At 42.5% G+C, this 18,822-nt stretch overlaps 1 protein-coding gene across 4 annotated transcripts in view; it reads right to left on the bottom strand.

Moving 5' to 3' along the window:
- The window catches only part of DOCK8 (dedicator of cytokinesis 8), a 227,034-nt gene that overhangs the window by 74,572 nt on the left and 133,640 nt on the right, over positions 1–18,822 (bottom strand). For all 4 annotated transcript variants that reach the window (XM_029202019.1, XM_029202020.1, XM_029202021.1 and 1 more), the window contains 8 exons: positions 13,659–13,776; positions 12,157–12,227; positions 10,935–11,073; positions 10,230–10,331; positions 7,006–7,101; positions 6,078–6,312; positions 3,359–3,523; positions 775–944 (listed from right to left, as the gene is read on the bottom strand). In XM_029202019.1, coding sequence (XP_029057852.1) covers positions 775–944; positions 3,359–3,523; positions 6,078–6,312; positions 7,006–7,101; positions 10,230–10,331; positions 10,935–11,073; positions 12,157–12,227; positions 13,659–13,776 — 1,096 coding nt within the window. The remainder of the gene's footprint in view (positions 1–774; positions 945–3,358; positions 3,524–6,077; positions 6,313–7,005; positions 7,102–10,229; positions 10,332–10,934; positions 11,074–12,156; positions 12,228–13,658; positions 13,777–18,822) is intronic.

The following is an 18,822-nucleotide window of genomic DNA, read 5'->3' on the forward strand; positions in this document are numbered from 1 at the left end:
CAAAATCTAATGTGGTATCCTGGGTGGGATCCTAGAACAGAAAACAGACATTAGGAAAAAACTGAGGAAATCTGAATAAAATATAAACTTTAGTTAATAATAATAATATATCAATATTGGTTCATTAATTGTGACAAATGTGCCGTTCTAATGCAAAATATTAGTAACAGGGAAACTATGCATTGAGTACACAAAAATTTTCTGTCATATATTGACAATAATTCTATAAATCTAAAACTTTTATAAAATAAAAAGTTTATGAGAAAACATAAAGAATTCATGGAGGGAAACAATCTAGGGCAAGTCACCAACCCTCCCAGGATCTCGGTTTTTGTTTATAAATTTGGCTTTGATCTTTGGGATTCTTACATGGGATAATCAATCCATCTATGGATGTTAATGAATCTAAAAGGCAAGTTATTAAAAAATAAAACAAAAAACAGTCTTTCTAGGCATCAAAAACAGTTAAAGCCAAATTTTTTTCCTGGAAGATAAAATTCATGGTATTCATCAACTCCACGGAGCTAAACCAGCTATGCCCGAGAAACTTCCCACCAGAGTTCACTAACTCCGCGCATACCTTCAAATGCCAGTCTTGCCTGGCATCAGAATGATCTCAGTCACTTCAAAAGAAAAGAATATTAATAACTTGAAAGCTGAGCATTTGACCAAGCCAGTGGGCAGCAGCAGTGGTTGATTTCGTGTTGTCTCTCCAAGTGTTAGTTAAAAATAAAAAAGCCCATGTCTCTTTCCAGGGTTTGACATCTTCCTTACCTTTGAAGACATGATGTTCTTAACCTCCTCGTCTGCTGCAGAGTGTGTCCCCACGAGGTCTGGGTTACTGCTGCTCATCACTCGGGCCTGCATCAGCTTTGAACTCACAGCGGCAGCAGACGTGCGTCCGTATGTGTGGTAGCGAGGGTCTGGGAAGGAAGTGGGGCTGCCTGCACCCCACCAGGTATAGACATGTCAACAGAAAGCGAATCAGAGTCACTTATTGGACTTGAGAAGGAACTGAGGAGGGATGGGGTAGATAGTAGAGTGGAAACCCACTAGATTAGGTCTTGGAATTAGGGTCTTATTAGCAAATGCCTAGGAGAGGCCAGGGAGGCAATGTTTTGGTGGAAAGATAGGGTGTGAGGCAGTAGGGAGGGGTGAGAACTGTGGTAAACGAAACACATGCCTCATCCAAAGACAGGGGCTGCTCCTCATCTCCAGCTTCTTCTTGCCATGGGGAAACAGCCCACGAGGTTCTGATTTCTGAAGACAAGCTCGAAATGTGGATATTTTTTATTTCTTAGTATTTAAATGATGACGGCTTTATGAGTCTTGCATTTCTGAGATTTGAGAATCCAAGGAATCACCTGAATCTTATGAGAATAAGTATACACTGTATAGCAATGTTTCTCACCTTTGAGTATTTACATGTGTTCAAAGGTGATTATGTGAGTCTATGAATATTATGAGTATTTTTAAAAAACATTTAAAATTACAGGTTTACTTGAAATGAGGCTGCATGGAGTAATAAGTATGCCCAAGTTCCTTTGTCAGAGCCTGGAATTTTGTTAACTTATTGATGCTACTTTTTATATCATGCTGACCAGACGTTCTGGTTGAGTATTATAAAAAGACTGGAGAAATGAATTTTTATTTCAGAAGTTTAGTTTGGGGGAAATGAGAAAAGGGATTTATCTTTTCATAATGAAAAGTTTAGGGGCCACTGCTTACCACAGCTCTCAAATATATATTATTTTCCTTATCATTATGATCCTAGAATCCTAGGCATCTGTTGTCACTTCTCCAGCTTTTAAAAGAAGGGATTTGCAACTGAATCAATTTCCTTTCTTTTTATGGCTGAGTGATATTCCATTGTATATATGTGCCACATCTTCTTTACCCATTCATCTGTTGATGGACACTTAGGTTGCTTCCATGTCCTGGCTATTGTAAATAGAGCTGCAGTGAACATTGTGGTACATGACTCTTTTTGAATTATGGTTTTCTCAGGGTATATGCCCAGTAGTGGGATCGCTGGGTTGTATGGTAGTTCTATTTGTAGTTTTTTAAGGAACCTCCATACTGTTCTCCATAGTGGCTGTATCAATTTACATTCCCACCAACAGTGCAAGAGGGTTCCCTTTTCTCCACACCCTCTCCAGCATTTACTGTTTGTAGATTTTTTGATGATGGCCATTCTGACCGGTGTGAGATGATATCTCATTATAGTTTTGAATTGCATTTCTCTAATGATTAATGATGTTGAGCATTCTTTCATGTGTTTGTTGGCCATCTGTACATCTTCTTTGCAGAAATGTCTATTTAGGTCTTCTGCCCATTTTTGGATTGGGTTGTTTGTTTTTTTGTTATTGAGCTGCATGAGCTGCTTGTAAATTTTGTAGTGAGGTGGATAGACCTAGAGTCTGTCATACAGAGTGAAGTAAGTCAGAAGGAGAAAAACAAATACCGTATGCTAACACATACATATGGAATCTAAGGAAAAAAAAAATGTCATGAAGAACCTAGGGGTAAGACGGGAATAAAGACACAGACCTACTAGAGCATGGACCTGAGGATATGGGGAGGGGGAAGGGTAAGCTGTGACAAAGTGAGAGAGTGGCATGGACATATATACACTACCAAACGTAAAACAGATAGCTAGTGGGAAGTAGCCGCATAGCACAGGGAGATCAGCTCGGTGCTTTGTGACCACCTAGAGGGGTGGGAGGGAGGGAGACGCAAGAGGGAGGAGATATGGGAACATATGTATATGTATAACTGATTCACTTTGTTATAAAGCAGAAACTAATACACCACTGTAAAGCAATTATACTCCAATAAAGATGTTAAAAAAAAAAAGTACCGACTGGGTGAAGATCAGTGAGGGATTATCAAATAGGCAGAAAAAACAAGTGTTTAGAATATAAAAATAGGGAGGAAGGCAGATAGAAAGCAAGAGAGAAAAATCTAGACATGAACTTTTTTTTTTTTTGCGGTACGCGGGCCGCTCACTGCTGTGGCCTCTCCCATTGCGGAGCACAGGCTCCGGACGTGCAGGCTCAGCAGCCATGGCTCACGGGCCCAGTCGCTCCGCGGCATGTGGGATCCTCCCAGACCGGGGCACGAACCCGCGTCCCCTGCATCGGCAGGCGGACTCTCAACCACCGCGCCACCAGGGAAGTCCGAGACATGAACTTTTAATTTCAGCATTCATGTAAGTTTTGTTTATTCTGAAAGATAAAAATTTAACTTTCGGGCTTTTAATTTTATTGTGAATTCTGTGGGGTGGGGGTGAGGGTGTGCTGCCCGCCAGGCTCCCATACTCCGGTGTGGGGTGGTGGGTGGGACAGGGGGACGTTACCTGACTTGGGTATGTCCCTCTGCGGCTCGGGCAGGCGGAAGATGTAGTGCACATAGGAGGCCAGCAGGCAGTTCCTCCCATGCTGGTCCTTGCCCAGGCCCTTGCTGTTGTGCAGACTGTTGGCGGTGGCCACCACAGACTCGAAGGCAAACTGGGAGAAGTTGGCTGAGGAACCAAGAGAAAAATGGGCGGCCCTGCAGTGAGTCCTTAATGAGCCTGAGGTGGAACATTCTTTGGGGCAGTGACAAGGAGTCCTGACCACTGACCCGGCTGAACCAGGCTGAACCCCCTGGGGCAGGGTGAGTGGTTTTAGTAAGCTCCAGCATGCCAGCTCTGCTTACTGCAAAGGACTTCACATTTCCTCCTTCTGCCAGCACTGTGGTTTTTCAGGACGAAGATGCGAGCCTGTCCAGACCTCCTCCCCTCTCTAAACCATGCTGTGAAGTGGTGCTACTCAGTGGGGTCTGTCCTGACATCATCAGTATCACCTAGGATCTTATTAGAAATGCAGAATCTCAGGCCCCACCCAGGACCGACTGAGTCAGAATCTGCATTTTAACAAGATGCCCAGGTCATTCTTACGCACACTATGGTTTGAGATGGGCTGTTGAACAATATGGATTCTTGGTGTACAGATTAATCTAAAAACGTATGTGTATCATGTCAGTCCCTGGACCTGTACAAACAATGCTTCACCGTGCACACTCTCTTGTTGAGGAGCTCCAAACCCTCCACAGTCTGGCTCCACCCTACTTATCCCACCTGGTATCCTCTTCTGCTCAAATTCAACTTCCTTAAAATAAGGCAATCTTTATACTGTCCCCATCACGCGTCTGCTTCTCACTTCTGCAATTTTGCTCGTGCTGCTGTCCTCACCTAGAAAGCCCTCCTTGCTCCCACCCACAAAATCATACTAACCTTTCGATGCTAAGCACCATCCCACCTCCTCAATGAAGCCTCTGACACCACTCAGTACAGGGCTTAAGTGACACCAAATCACAAGGTTCTTGGGCTGTTTCCAGTGGGAAATTCTGTCTCTCTGATAGGCTGGAAGCAAAGTGCATTTCTCATACTTTCTTCTCTCCCCACCATGCCTTCCATGGTGCCTGACACAGATAAGTTCTGAATAAATGCTTGGAGACCAAGTGCCTCCACCTATTCTGCCTGTCCCAACACCCTGGAGTCCCAAATATTGGCTCAAAATGTGTGAATGAACGTTCTGTCTAGTGAACAAGTCTACACTCCATAGCTGGGCCTACAAAGCAGTGCACCACATATGTGGAGGGCGCAGAAGGAAATCCAGGGAGGGTACAGATGGCCACTCCACAGGCCTCTAGCTGGAGAGGCAACAGCTACACGTGTGAAAAGTTAGCCGACAATGTAGGACGCCTTATCTGTGGAGCCACAGCAGATGCATCCCAGGATACACTGCAAACTGAGGGATTCAGAGGTCACGCTCTTCCCTAGCTCTGAAAGCTCCCCCATGTGTCCTAGGCTACAAGTTCATTTCTCCCTCCCCACCAACTTACTCATATTCCACGGCCCAACAGTGTTATCTCCTTCTTTTCTGACACTCCCAGAGAAGTGGTTTTGACACTTTTTTCTGAACTACTTTTTTTCTGATCCAGACACTCTGGTCCTCCGCTTTTGCCAGTCTCTGTCCCCATTTTGGCTTCTTTCCCTCTAAGCCCACTTCAAAGCCATCTCAGTTGCAGTCTTCTTTCTGGGGGCCTTCCTCATCCTCCCGGATGGATGTCTTCACCATCACCCCAACAGTATTCAGCTGTGTCCATTTGAGGACTTGTGTCCTGTGCTGATCTTTGCTATATTTTATCGTAAGTCCTCTGAGGTTCAATATGCTCTTGATTATTATTGCAAAACCTACAACTCTAAGCACAGTACTGGCAGCATGGATGGTACCCAAAGATATCTGCTGGGCTGGAGAGCACAGACTAATACAAGCCCAGCTGAAAATAGTGTCAAACAAAGATGCCCTACAGCAGCCAGTCTACCCCTGCAGGAGTTGGAAGAACCACTGGACCCAGGCCCTACATGACATTATTTCCAAAGGAAGTCTTACACATTGTATTTAATGTTCATTTGTTAAAAGTAAGCATTTAAGATGGGTGTTTGCGGCGTGCTGAGGGGAGGGGAGAATGGGGTGACTGTTCAGGAGTATGGGGTTTCATTTGAGGCTGATAAAAATGGTCTGGAATTAGAAAGTACTGACAGTTGCATTACATCATGAATATACTAAAAACCACTGAATTGTACACTTTAGTGAATTTTATGGTATGTGCATTTTATCTCAATAAAAAAGGAATTTCAATTTAGACAGTTCCTTTCCTTCCATTGAATATGGGTTGTCTTATTTCTTTAAAACGTTGGATTCCCTTGTTGGTCAAGTCAACAAAAAATATCTTCGAGGTAAAAGAAAACCATCAATTACTAGGAATGGAATTTAAAGGATTGGCTTCAGTCATTCAACACATTAATGTAAAAAAAAACCCGATAATTTTAAGCATCCTATATTAATGTTTCTTTTTTTAAAACATACAGGGAATCTCCAAAAAAAAAAAAATAGCAGTGGACTTGGTTTCCCTTGGACTCACATCCTCAACAGAAAGATCACATTGGCCCTCCTCCTGGAACTTCTGGAAAATCGTGTTTCATAAAACAAGGCACTGCCTGCCTCCTCCCAGGCCCCCAGGCCTCCTACCTGTCTGGCCAGCGATGACCATGGGCTGCACGAACAGCTGGAAGAGCTTGTCCAGCACCAGGTGCAGGAAGAGCACAAGGGGCTCCAGGCGGGAGGAGTTGAGGCAAATGATGCTGAGCTTCAGCTCGTGCTCCAGAGCCGCTTCACTGATCTTCTGGTCCAGCACACGGATGGGGAAGGTCACCTGGCTTTCCAGGGAATGGCAGAGGGTGAAGAACTTCTCCAGGTGGTTGTCCTGGGAAGGCAGATGGCAGGCCTCATGGGTCTCATCCCCTCAACGCTCACCAGTGGATTCATAAACACAATCACGTAGCTCTTTCTAGGCAAAACTTCTTACCCAGTGTTTCAGAGCAGAAGTTCTAAGACACGGGTGTTTCAGACCAGGTTATGAATTTCTTTGTAGAGTGTTGTGCACAAAATAGAACCTCTCAATAATTATTAGCTGAAGAAAAATTAATTTGGATTCTGACATGTTCTGTAAGCAGAGGCAGGGATACCAGGCAAACACACTGCCGAGACAGGGGTCTAAGCAGATGCAAAGCTCAAGACAGTGGCAGGAAAAGGAGAGAAAGTAGAACAACAACAACAACAAATCTGGAAGAGAAATGGCAGAATTACAGAGGGAAATGAGACAGCAACAGCAGGAAAATGTTTAAATGAAGTCTCCCCACGAAACTTCTCAACCAACAGTGCAGGTGCCAAGCTGCTTCAACATTTTTATAAGGTCTTTCTATGAAACCAACAAATAAAACCTAACAGGCTTGCAATTTCCCACACAGAACTAAAAGGGTTTTTTGGTGTTGTTTTATCCAGGCACAAAGATCTTCACTGATCTTTTATTGAACTGTCCTTAGAAGTTTCTCTGCTGCACCCCATCTTCATTATTAGCCTGCTGTTCTGATTTAAACTTGACCTGGATACTCCTTACCTGGGTGTGAACAGAAGAAACAGCTTGCACTTCAATATTGAATACTCCCTTATGTCCTTCAGCCCATTTAATGGGAGGATTCTGCAAAGGGACCTTCTGTGTTAAAAGAAAACAAATTAGCAATTCAATTCCCTTTTCTCAGTACTAACAAGCAGAGTAAAGCAACTTGACAGTAGATGTCAGGGTTATACAAATATAAATCTCCCTGGAAAACTAATATAACTGGCCTTAGAGTTAGGAGCCCTGGGTTCAAGTTCAGTTTTACACCAAGTTAATTATTTTCACTTCGACAGGTCAATGAAACTTTCTGGGCCTTCATTTTCTCATGCTGAAAGAAGGGGTTTGAATCGAGTTATCTATCTAATTTAAGCTTCCATCCAGCACTGGTAATCCTTGATTCTAGGAATTAAAATTAAGTCATATCCTAATGATTTCTCCATTAATCAGGAATGTCAGGACAAAGTGTAGAATATCTTTAGAAGACATGAAATTTTAATGCTTTTGAGAGACTACAGTTTTGTTCCCTTTTAACAAAATGTTTCCAAGTAGCAGTCCTTCTAGGCTCCTGCTTTAATTACTCAAAATGGCTTTTATAATATTTATATATCAATAGCCCTGTAGTCCTCAGAGACCACTTCTTGCCTTAAAATCTCAAGGGAATTGTCATCCTACAGTGTTGAGTAAGGAGGGCCTTGGCAGACTTGGCCATGTGAGTGTGGGTTTTGTGTCTCTTGCATTTTAATGGAAGGAAACATACTGTACTTGCAAGGGTAGGATGTGTGCACGGGGTGGGGACCTTTGGAACTATCTCAGACAGAGTTACAAACTGGGGCCCAAAGCTGGATCCAGCCCACAGACAGGTGCTGTTTGGCCCAGTGTTAGAAACTGTCGAAGTAGTTGCCAAACATTTGAATGTCAGAAAATTTCACATGAAAGCCTGCTTTTCTATCGTCTTTTGAGAATCTGAAGATATGAAGACGTTGATCTTGCATCCCAGCATGGCACCAATGTGCAGAGCAGAGGAGTAGCTATGACCTTGGGTGGGAAGACAGTCTCCAGTGTGAACAAATTCCACCAGGACCTTGCACTCATTATTAATGAGTCCGACCTGTGCGGTCACTGGAGTTTGCAGTAATCTAAAGCAACACTGACCACTAAAAATATAATGTGAGCCATCTATGTCATTTAAAATTTTCTAGTAGCCACATTAAAATTTTTTTAATGTGATAATAATTTTAATACTATGTTTCATTGAACCGAATATAGCCTAAAGATTATTGTTTCAACATGTAATCAATATAGAAAATTATGAATAAGATATTTTACATTTTTTTTTCCTGCTACTAAGTCTTTGAAACCCAGTTTGTGTTTTATACTTACAGCACATCTCAGTTTGGACTAGTCACATTTTAAATAGCCTCATGTGGCTAGTGGCAACTATATTGGACAGGGTAGGCCTAAAGCATATTAGGAGAAGCTGAGGGCATATTGATAAAGATAGCTTAAGGCAAGTAGGAAAAAGGAACTAATATTTACTTAAGCATCGAGTTTGTTGCTTGATATGTATTATCTCATTCAATGTTCACAGCTACCTTGTAGGCAGGTCTGGGCTAGGTTTCCTCTTTGAGACTCAGAGAGGGTAAGCAATTCACCCATGTTCACACAGCAAGGGCATGGCAGAATCTGGATTTTGGATCAAGATGTATTTGTCTCCAAAGCCAGGTTTGTTTACTGGGTGTTCTAGGAAATTAGAATGTGCAGCTTGATGTTGAAAAGGTGGTTTTGAGGGCTTCAGCAAGGGGCTGTGTGTCCAAATCATAAAAAGTAACAGGGAGTATCTGTGAACATACTCACAAAACCACTTAGGTGGTTTTGAGGAGAATAGTTTTGATCTAAATTCAGGCATATGCCTGTGGCCCAGGGCAAAGGAAGCTTCTCTCTCCAGGGGAAAAAAAAAAAGGAAATAGAAAATGGAATAGCCTGGGGAGTGGGGGTGGGTAGTCAGAGTAGGAAAGAAAGTTGACTACAAAATTTGGAACAAAATTCAAATTCCTGGGAAATTCAACTTGAAATATGCAAGGAAAACAAAAGAGATGAAGGGGGACCTACAGATTAAGAGCCTTAAAAGACATGTCAAGCAATAGCAATGTATAGAGCTTATTTGGATCCTCATATGCAACAAACAACTGTAAAAAAAAAAGGACATTAATGAGATAATTGGAAATTTGATCACTGGATATATGAAGATATTAAGGAACTATTATTAATTTTTAAGGTATCGTGGTGGTTAAAAAAGGAGCCCTTATCTTTTAAGATAAAATACTGAACTATTTATAAATGAAATGATATGATGTCTGGTATTTGCTTCAAAATAAATCTTATTGATATAAACCTACACCAACCAGACTGAGAAGCATGAGAGCTGGTGCTGGTGCAATCAGAACGGAGGGTTCACTGGGCTCCCTTTAAACTAGTGGATTGCAGCAGAATGTATGGGCAAAAAGGCGGGACAGGGAACGTGAGGAGAGAAAGAATATTGACATTGAGCTCTTTAGAGGAATAAAAGCCCCAATATCCACCTGGGCACTGTGACAACTAACCCAGAGGGGAAACCAATGGAATCTGGCATGGGAACCTTTTGTAAGGATGGGAGCTGAGAGCAGTTGTTATCACAGGTGAGCTCTATTTGCCTTTTTTTTTTTTTTTTTTTTTGGGGTACGCGGGCCTCTCACTGTTGTGGCCTCTTCTGTTACGGAGCACAGGCTCCGGACGCGCAGGCTCAGCGGCCATGGCTCCCGGGCCCAGCCGCTCCGAGGCACGTGGGATCTTCCCGGACCGGGGCACGAACCCGCGTCCCCTGCATCGGCAGGCGGACTCTCAACCACTGCGCCACCAGGGAAGCCCTGCCTTCCTTTTTAAAATATCCCATTCTGTAAACCCCTTTGTTATAGATAATACAAGGTAATGCTGCCTGGGTATGGGTTGTATTGACCCAACATTCTGAATTGGTGACAATCTAAATTAATGAGGTCTTAAAACCAGTTATTTCTCCCATCCTATCAGAACAACGTGCTCTCAGAAAACACCCTGTGCTGACAGATGACTGCTCCCCAAAACACGCTGAGCATCCTTAGTCATGTATAAAGGAATGGGAAGTGGCTCTGGAAAGGTGGTCCAAGACCATGGCTGGACCGGAAACAGGTGATGGCCAGCTTGCTGGTTACCTCTGCAGAATGCATAGAGTAGTTGGGTGGCAGCTTCTCCAAGGCAACTGGGAGACAGTAGGAGCCAGTTTGAAGACGTTCATTTAAGAGAATTGGCAGCCACTGAAATAGATGATGTAAAGAATAAAATGGGATTTATTACAGCATATAATTCTGGCAATTTATCTAGCTCACAATAATCAAATGCAACTAAATGATGATTAGATATTGACCAGAGCTCTTTGGGGCAGTAATTTCTGTCAAGTTCTTTAGATTTTAAATTCCCTGAGAGCTCCTGAGATGGTAATATCGATGATTCACTGTTTTTGGAGCCAAAGTAGTAGCATTTTTCTTTATAGCCAATGTGTGTGTATATCTGGAAAACATCAATATTTATTTTACCTTTTATATATTTTAAAGAAATAACTTTTTCCCCTTGGGGAAAAAAGAGCTATTTTTATATGTGAAGCATATATATAAAATTTGGAAATAATGGACATTGTAATGCGAGTATTCTTTCACTATCTCTCACCCACTGCCTTTCATTCCTGAAATAGTCATTTGCTAAGTCAAGTCATCTCTGCTCTTTGCTGCAATCTGGTTTGGCACATTTTGCTACTTTTGACAGGAAAAAAGCAAGTGAATAGAATTTAGTTGTTTATCTCTGCAGGAACCTTGGAGGCACCAACAACTGCAGAGTGAATCTGCAAGTTGAAAACAACTCACTGAATATCCCAGAAGACTTTCTACGGAGTTTCCTTGCTTCTGCTGACAGCTGATATGGTAGAAGGTGAACAGGAGGTGGTGATTTACTGTTAGCTTAGCAGGGAGCTTAATTTTCACTTCTTCATAGAAGTCAGGAGACCTGTTTCAAAAGCACATTATACACAAATAACTTTTAGCAAGAATGATGGCTTCTCTGACTATAAATTGTAACACCACGGACCCTTTGCCCCTCAGAATTCGCCTGCATGGTGTTTTACGTTTCATTTTACATCAGTCTCCTCCTAAGCTAAAAGTCCTGAGACCAAAGCTTATGTCACTGGATACACTTCACTTATATAAGGCTGCTCACAAACGAAAAGCTTTGCCAGAAAAAAAAATCCCTGCACACAATGGAAAAATCCAACAACTTAATTTGGACAGAGGATGAGGTTTGGAGTCCTGCTGTGACCTCCTTTTCTATCTCTACCCCAAGAACAGGGACTGGTGCACAGCCGGCACTCATCAAAGGATTTGGGGGAAACAAATGAAGGATGCAGGAAGGAAAGGGAATCTGATTTTACTGAATTATGATGTCCCAGGCGGTTTACTAAGGGCTTCACATACATTACTCATTTAAGCCTCATTCCAGTCCAAGAGGGTGGGTTCAGAGAAGTATTCAATACTTAAATGGGCCAAGGTTATCAGGCCGGGTTCAAACCCAAGTTTGTCTGACCCTATACAGATGTCCTACCTGGAAATGTGAATAACAGTTTAGACATTATTCTCTGACTCAATTTGCCCACATAAAAATGAGTGTTTCATTTCTCCTTTGGTCAACTTAAATCTTCTTAAAGTAGGTAGTGGTGCAGGTACGGATAGAAGACAAGGAGACAGACCAAGGAGGGCTGGATTTTGTTTCTGGCCCCTCCAGTACCTCAAAGCAAGGCAAGAAATTTATTTCTTTATGGAACACCATAAGACCTCTCTATATCACACAAGAGTAGAAGGCTCCAGAAAACTCAAAACAATATTAGGTTCTTGAAGATATGTTCTTCTCCCAAACACAGTTAATGGCAAAAATTGTGGTTCTCCAGCATAGAATCAGGGAACTGGCATGGATTTCCTCTGTCCCTTAGTCCCTGAATTATAAATACTGGCAGAAGGAATCACCTAGGGGATTCAGAAAAGCCAGGACATAATAAAACAATCTTGGCATATGTTTAGAACTCTGAAATATACTTACTTGTTGTGGTATGTCACAGCTGTGTAAACTTCCTGCAGAAATTCAGGCCCATTGGATCTTCCAAAGATGACCTGTTCACCAGTATAGAAAGGGCCAAATTAACTGTGATATTTGGTTAAATCAAATAAACGATCATCAGCCCAGTAGGAGGCTCTGGTCTCATAGAGCTGCATTTTGTAAATTAAGAGTGCTGAGTTCTACAAGCGGCCCAACTGATGCAGAAGAACTGGATATGAAGGATAAACGGAGACTCCAGTGGCTACATCAGTGACCAAGGGCCATAGGCTTGTGAGACTAGAAAACCAGTGCTCTCTCGATCTGCCTCTTCCCCTAGAGGTCTATACTACAGGGCAATATTACAGAGTTTTGCCCTCCGTGAGAGATCCCTGGTCGAGGCTCTTTTGCGTGGTCACTTAGGTCATCAGGACCATCACTGGCCACACATTTATGGTGTTTAGAAAAAGACACCTCTTTGGGCCTGGGTCAGCCCTAAAGGCACATGACTTCACACGTGGACTCACCTTTGGGTAAATTAAAAAAGAGCCCTTCCTACTAGATGCACTAATGCCCATGCCAGGTCCCAGGCTTGGTGAGTGGTGAACAGGCTGGTGTCTGGCCCCCACTCATCCCCGGCTGGGGACCTTGGCTACCACAGCTGTACCTGGCAGCCCTGATGGATTTGCCAGGGGCGAGAGTGGGGAGAACCAGGGGAATCTTCCTCTAGGATTTCTTTCCCACAATTGCAAAAGGATGCCTTGCATTGGGAAGGTAGGTGGGACATTAAAAAGATGTTTTTTTAAAAAAAAGTGGATATTTGAAGAATGGAAGCACCGGAAAAAAGTGACTTCAGTAGAAAGGTGTATTAACTGAATTCTACACCTTAAATAAAATAGTAATAGCTAACCACCATCTCGTTTGTTGGCAGATGGTTAAAAAAATACAAATTCTGGCATCTTGGGTTCCTTAGGGAACACTGCATTATGTATTTATTATTTGATTTACATTTTACCTCAGGATGAAGATCCATTCCTAGAAGGTGTTGAGATGGTATATGTTTATTATGACGAGGCAGTACTTTCTATTATATTTATCTTTAGATGTGGACTGAGGCTTAGGTAGACGTGTACCGCAGTGCACATCTGAAAGTACAGCAAGCATGGCTGACACCTTGGGCCTGTCTTTCTACTTCTTATGCTGTTAGGGTGGCACGGAAAGAATTCATGATATTTTTCAGTCTTCTAAAATGATCTGCATTTCTAAATTTCCCAGCTCACTGTGGAATAAGTTGGGAAAGAGACTCTTGATTTAGGCTGACCCTGCTTCCCCATCAGCATCCTGGGAGCAATACTGGACCAGCCACAGAGGCCCCTGCACATGATCAGTGGTACTGGCCGGAATCAACACGCACTCTACGCTGATCAGCCCTTGATTTTGTCTGTGTGAACCAGCAAGGGAAGTTCAGCCCACCCTGGTTCGAGGCAAATGTTTATCTCCCTCATTACCGGCATAGCATTGCTGGCATCCTCTCCACACATAAACTGGATCTTGATTGTGATGTTCCGGGCAGACGCTAGTTTGTTAGCAAAGTTCAGCCTCTGTGGGTAGACATAGAGAAGGTTTCTGGAAAACAAAAGATGAGGAGCCAATCAGTAAGGTCTAGAGTTTCTTTTAACCAAGTTCTTCAGGGAATGCTAAAGCCTGCACTCATGAGATGACTGTTCTGAAGGAGTTTTTCCTTTCAGAAGCGAATTACTTTTGGAGAGTGAGTTACTGTTGATTCTTCCTCTTCAGCTGCAGTGATCTGATAATAACCAACATTGTTCTCTGTTTTGCGACACAGACAGAGGTGCCTGCTGCAGCTGAGAAAGTCTTGGAATGTCTTGGAATGTGCAAATCTGCCTAGCGGTAACTATATGTCTGATACAAAGATAAGAAGGCAAAATGTTCAGTTCATTTTAAACAAAACTCATGGCCATAGACAGTGGCCTAATTTCAGTTCTCCTCTTTCTCCTTTCTAATGTTATGTAGTAGTTCAATTTTTTTTTTTTTAATCTTAGTTTGGCCACGCTGTGCGGCATGCAGGATCTTAGTTCCCCGACCAGGGATTGAACCTGCGCCCCCTGCAGTGGGAGCGCAGAGTCTTAACCAGTGGACCACCACGGAAGTCCCAGTAGTTTCCATTTTTTATTGGCATGACTTTCTGTATTGGTTTAACTTTCTTTTTTCGGCTGCCTTGGGTCTTAGTTGTGGCATGCAGGATCTTCTGTTGTGACGTGCCAGCTCTTTGTCGCGGCGCACGGGCTTCTCTCTAGTTGTGGCGTGCAGATTTTCTATCTCTAGTTTAGGCGCACGGGCTCAGTAGTTGTGTCACGTGGGCTGTGTCCCACGTCATGTGGGATCTTAGTTCCCCGACCGGGGATCGAACCTGCATCCCCTGCATTGGAAGGCAGATTCTTTACCACTGGACCACCAGGGAAGTCCCTAACTTTCTTTTCTTACATAAGATGACAGTTCAAACTTCCAAGCCCAATTAGCTACGTAACATAATACGAAACTATGAATAATATATCCGTTCATTCAAAAACTATAGGACAAGTACCAGGCTGACTATAATTTTGTATATTTTTTCTTTCTGTTTGCATTATTACTACTATAATCCACTAAAAGGTAAGCTCCATGAAGGCAGGGATTTTTATCTGATGTTTTTGATTCACTGATGTATCTTCAGCAGCTAGAACAGTGCCTGGGACATAGTAGGTGCTAAAAAAACATACTTGTTGAATAAAAGAATGAATGTATATAGTTTGAATCATATTCCTGACTTAAAGAAACAATAGTGATACTAATTTATAAGGTACTTATCCTAAGTTGGGCAATGTTTCAAATACTTCATACTTATTAGTTTAATTCTCATAATTATTCTATAGGTAGATACTATTTTGATGGCATCATCCCCACATCACAAATGAGGGAAAAAATGACATACAGTTAGTGAATGGCAATCAAGAATTAAAGTCAAGCACTCTGGTTCCAGAGCCATGCTCTTAACCTTATCTAAGTTATATCCCCTCAGATAAGACTGCCATTAAATAAAAGAATAAGAATGGCCTTTTCAGACTATGTTATTCATGACATCTCTCAGAGGCAAGCTTGCCTTAATTCTCTGGATCTTATTAACAGTTGAGTGTCAACAGTATACCAAAGGCTGACTCAACTGTGTCATGTTCTCTGGGAAAATGTCTTGTCTTCCTCACCCTTGGTCCACTATTCTAACTCCTAGGTAACACATTCTCCCCAAAGGCTTCAAGAGGACAAAACAGCCTTTGTGTGACCTAGACACCAGGAGAGCAGTGACCAAGAAGGAGGGCCAGGTGACCAGATTTTCCCTCTGTGAATATAGGCTCTCATAATACTTTACAAGGATTTGCATATTAATTGATACCAGGGTTTCAGCCTCAGCACTATTGACATTTTGGACTGGACAATTCTTTGCTGAGGGGCCGTCCTGTGCACTGCAGGCTGTTCAGCAGTATCCCTGGCCTCTACCCAGTGTTAGTAGTATCTCCCCCTTACTCAGTTGTGACAATTAAAAATGCCTCCAGATATTGCCAGATGTCCCCAGGTGGGGCAAAGTCACCCCCATCTGAGAACCACTGAGCTGTACATGTGAATTTTGCATTATGGATCTATACAACTATACCTGGCAAATTTCCTGTCTTTAATAGATGTAGTCAGTGCCACCTACTGGGTCCATACTCATATGTAAGGTTTGTTCCATTGGAAAAGGGTAAAAAGTCAATACTCAAGTACGAGGGAGGAGAAGGAAAATTTTAAAGTCTGATTTACGAAGTCTGGGGCAGTCAGGAACTGAAAAACCAAAAGAGAAAGACTAGGCTGACCAACTCTAACCTCTGCATTGTCATAACCAGAATGATCCTCCATCCTGTGTGTGTGCATGTGTGCATGTGCGTGCGTGTACGCAAATGGTCTTTCTGGACCAGTATTTGCAGAAATCCGTGAATTTACCCCATGGATCTTCCTTGCTACAACAATATCAAGAGTGACAACACTAATAACCACAACCCTGGACAAGTCCCAATGAATGGCCTAGTGGACCTGCATCTGATGGTCATGCAGATGAGAAACTGAGGCCCTGAGAGGTGAAGTAACAGTTCACTCCGTGAATTAGCCACCAGTTGGGCACAGCGTCCAGTTCAGCGCTGTTCTGACTCTACAACATGGATGTCTCAGTGCTGCTTTCCAAATCTTTCTCTGTCACACTGAGGGACCCCAGTCTCAAGGCAGGCAGATAGAGTTGAACCTCAGATGCTGTCAGGAGAGGCCATGGACGTAGTAACAATGGCAGAAGGCAGTTCACGGTTGGGATGCGGGGATCTGTGTGGGGTATACTCCCCTCTCTGCATGAGAGAGGCTGCATGCAGAGAGGGGAGTATAATGGCTGCATGATCTTCCATATTATGAGGGTGCCATAATGTACACAGTCTCCAAAAATAAGCACTAAGATTTTTTCCTTTTTTGTCAGTTACGAAGCTGGGATGAACACTTTCTCTATCTTGCCCCTCTGCAATGCAGTATACTTCTGGGAGAATACCTTTTAGTTCTACATAGTTCAGTTTCTTCATCTTTGAGTTAATTGAAAAGACACCAGTCAACCTTTCTTTATGCTGTGCTTGAAGAAATAATGAGCTACAGTTTGTAAAAATGCTTTGAAGTAGCCAGATGAAAGGGTCTGTGTAGATCACAATGGTAGCAGCCCTGCCAGAATGGATAAGCAAGTCAGCTGTCACCACACTCCTCTCCTACATCCCAACACATGGGCACCACCGACTTATCCCACACACCCCCCAACACCAGTCAACAATTTTGCACACGGCTTCCAAAGGGTTTGCTGACCCCCTATATTCAAACATCATCACCACGGGCATACAGTGTTCTGCTCGTACTGAATGCACTTTCCACACAGTACAGAGCAGGAAGGAAACATCAAAGAATTTAGTCCAACATCCCTTTTTGCAGGCCACAAGCCGGCTCCCAGAGACATTAAATGACTTTGCTTAAGAATTTTTTTAAGAAGATGCATTTCCCAAGGATCATCATAGTTCTTACTGGCAAGAATGCCAGGTGACATGTTTTGTTAAATCTGTATGATTTTAAAGAAATGAATATAAGAAAATAATAGTGTTTTCTCTTGGAAGGGAAGATCTACCTGCAGGATCAGTGATACACAGAGGCTCAACCAGATAAGAGTAATGATCAACAAACTGATAAACAGCCTCATACGTTTTATATATGGTAAATTAAGTGTCATATTAGCTAGAGAAAAATCCTAAGAATTATATTATCTAATGATTTTTGAGAAGCTCACCCGTAACTGAAATAGGAATCCCTTGTTAAAGCAAAGTTATTTTGAAAGTTTCTCCAGTAACTACAGGTCCAGTGTAAGTGCAGTTCATTTAGTATAATTTCATCTTTCCCCAAATACAGGCAAAAATGCTTCTCTTCAGTCATATGCATCACAACATTGAACAGGACATTTGGTATTCATCAACAATTTTCTTTCCAAAGCCACTTCAGATGGCTTCTCTTGATTAAAAATTATTTTAGAAATTTTAAATTCTTTCCACTGATTCAGCAACAGCCCCTCAACTTACTTTTAAACTGCTGGGATTGAGCAGCTCCAGAAAGTTAGAGGTTAACTTGTAGAATTTGGTCATTATTAGATCCAATTGTTGACCAAGCTCTCTCTGCTCTTTACTGTCTTGGGACTATCCTCTACTTCTTTTGCTGAAAACAGGTTAACTCAAGGGACCTTGAAATCTTTCAAAGCCACAATGCCAAAAACATCAGTTTGGCTTCTCCTCAGTTTAGCCTACTCTTTATCCAGTGCAAGGAAACAAAGAGAAAAGCTGCCCTACAAAACAGAGAGACAACCTACAGAATGGAAGAAAATCTTTGCAAACAATACAACTGACAAGGGAATTATCTCCAAAATATACAAACAGCTCATACAACTCAACATCAAAAAAAAACAAACAACCCAATCAAAAAATGGGCAGAAGATCTAAATAGACACTTCTCCAAAGAAGACATACAGATGGCCAACAGGCCTATGAAAAGATGCTCCAAGTCGCTAATTATTAGGGAAATGCAAATCAAAACTACAATGAGGTATCACCTCACCCCGGTCAGAATGGCCATCATCAAAAATTTACAAATAACAAATGCTGGAAGGGGTGTGGAGAAAAAGGAACCCTCCTATACTGTTGGTAGGAATGTAAATTGGTATAGCCACTGTAGAGAATACCATGGAAGTTCTTTAAAAATCTAAAAAGAGAGCTATCATATGATCCTGCAATCCCACTCCTGGGCAAGTATCTGGAGAAAACCATACTTCAAAAAGATACATGCGGTCTTCCCTGGTGGCGCAGTGGTTGAGAGTCTGCCTGCCGATGCAGGGGACACAGGTTCGTGCCCCGGTCCGGGAAGATCCCACATGCCGGAGTGGCTGGGCCCGTGAGCCATGGCTGCTGAGCCTGTGCATCCGGAGCCTGTGCTCCGCAACGGGAGAGGCCACAACAGTGAGAGGCCCGCGTACGGCAAAAAAAAAAAAAAAAAAAAAAAAAGATACATATGTATACAGGAACT

This window comes from Monodon monoceros, unplaced genomic scaffold, assembly GCF_005190385.1.
Source record: "Monodon monoceros isolate NGI ecotype Baffin Bay Population unplaced genomic scaffold, NGI_Narwhal_1 Super_Scaffold_5, whole genome shotgun sequence".
NCBI classification, from domain to species: Eukaryota; Metazoa; Chordata; class Mammalia; order Artiodactyla; family Monodontidae; genus Monodon; species Monodon monoceros.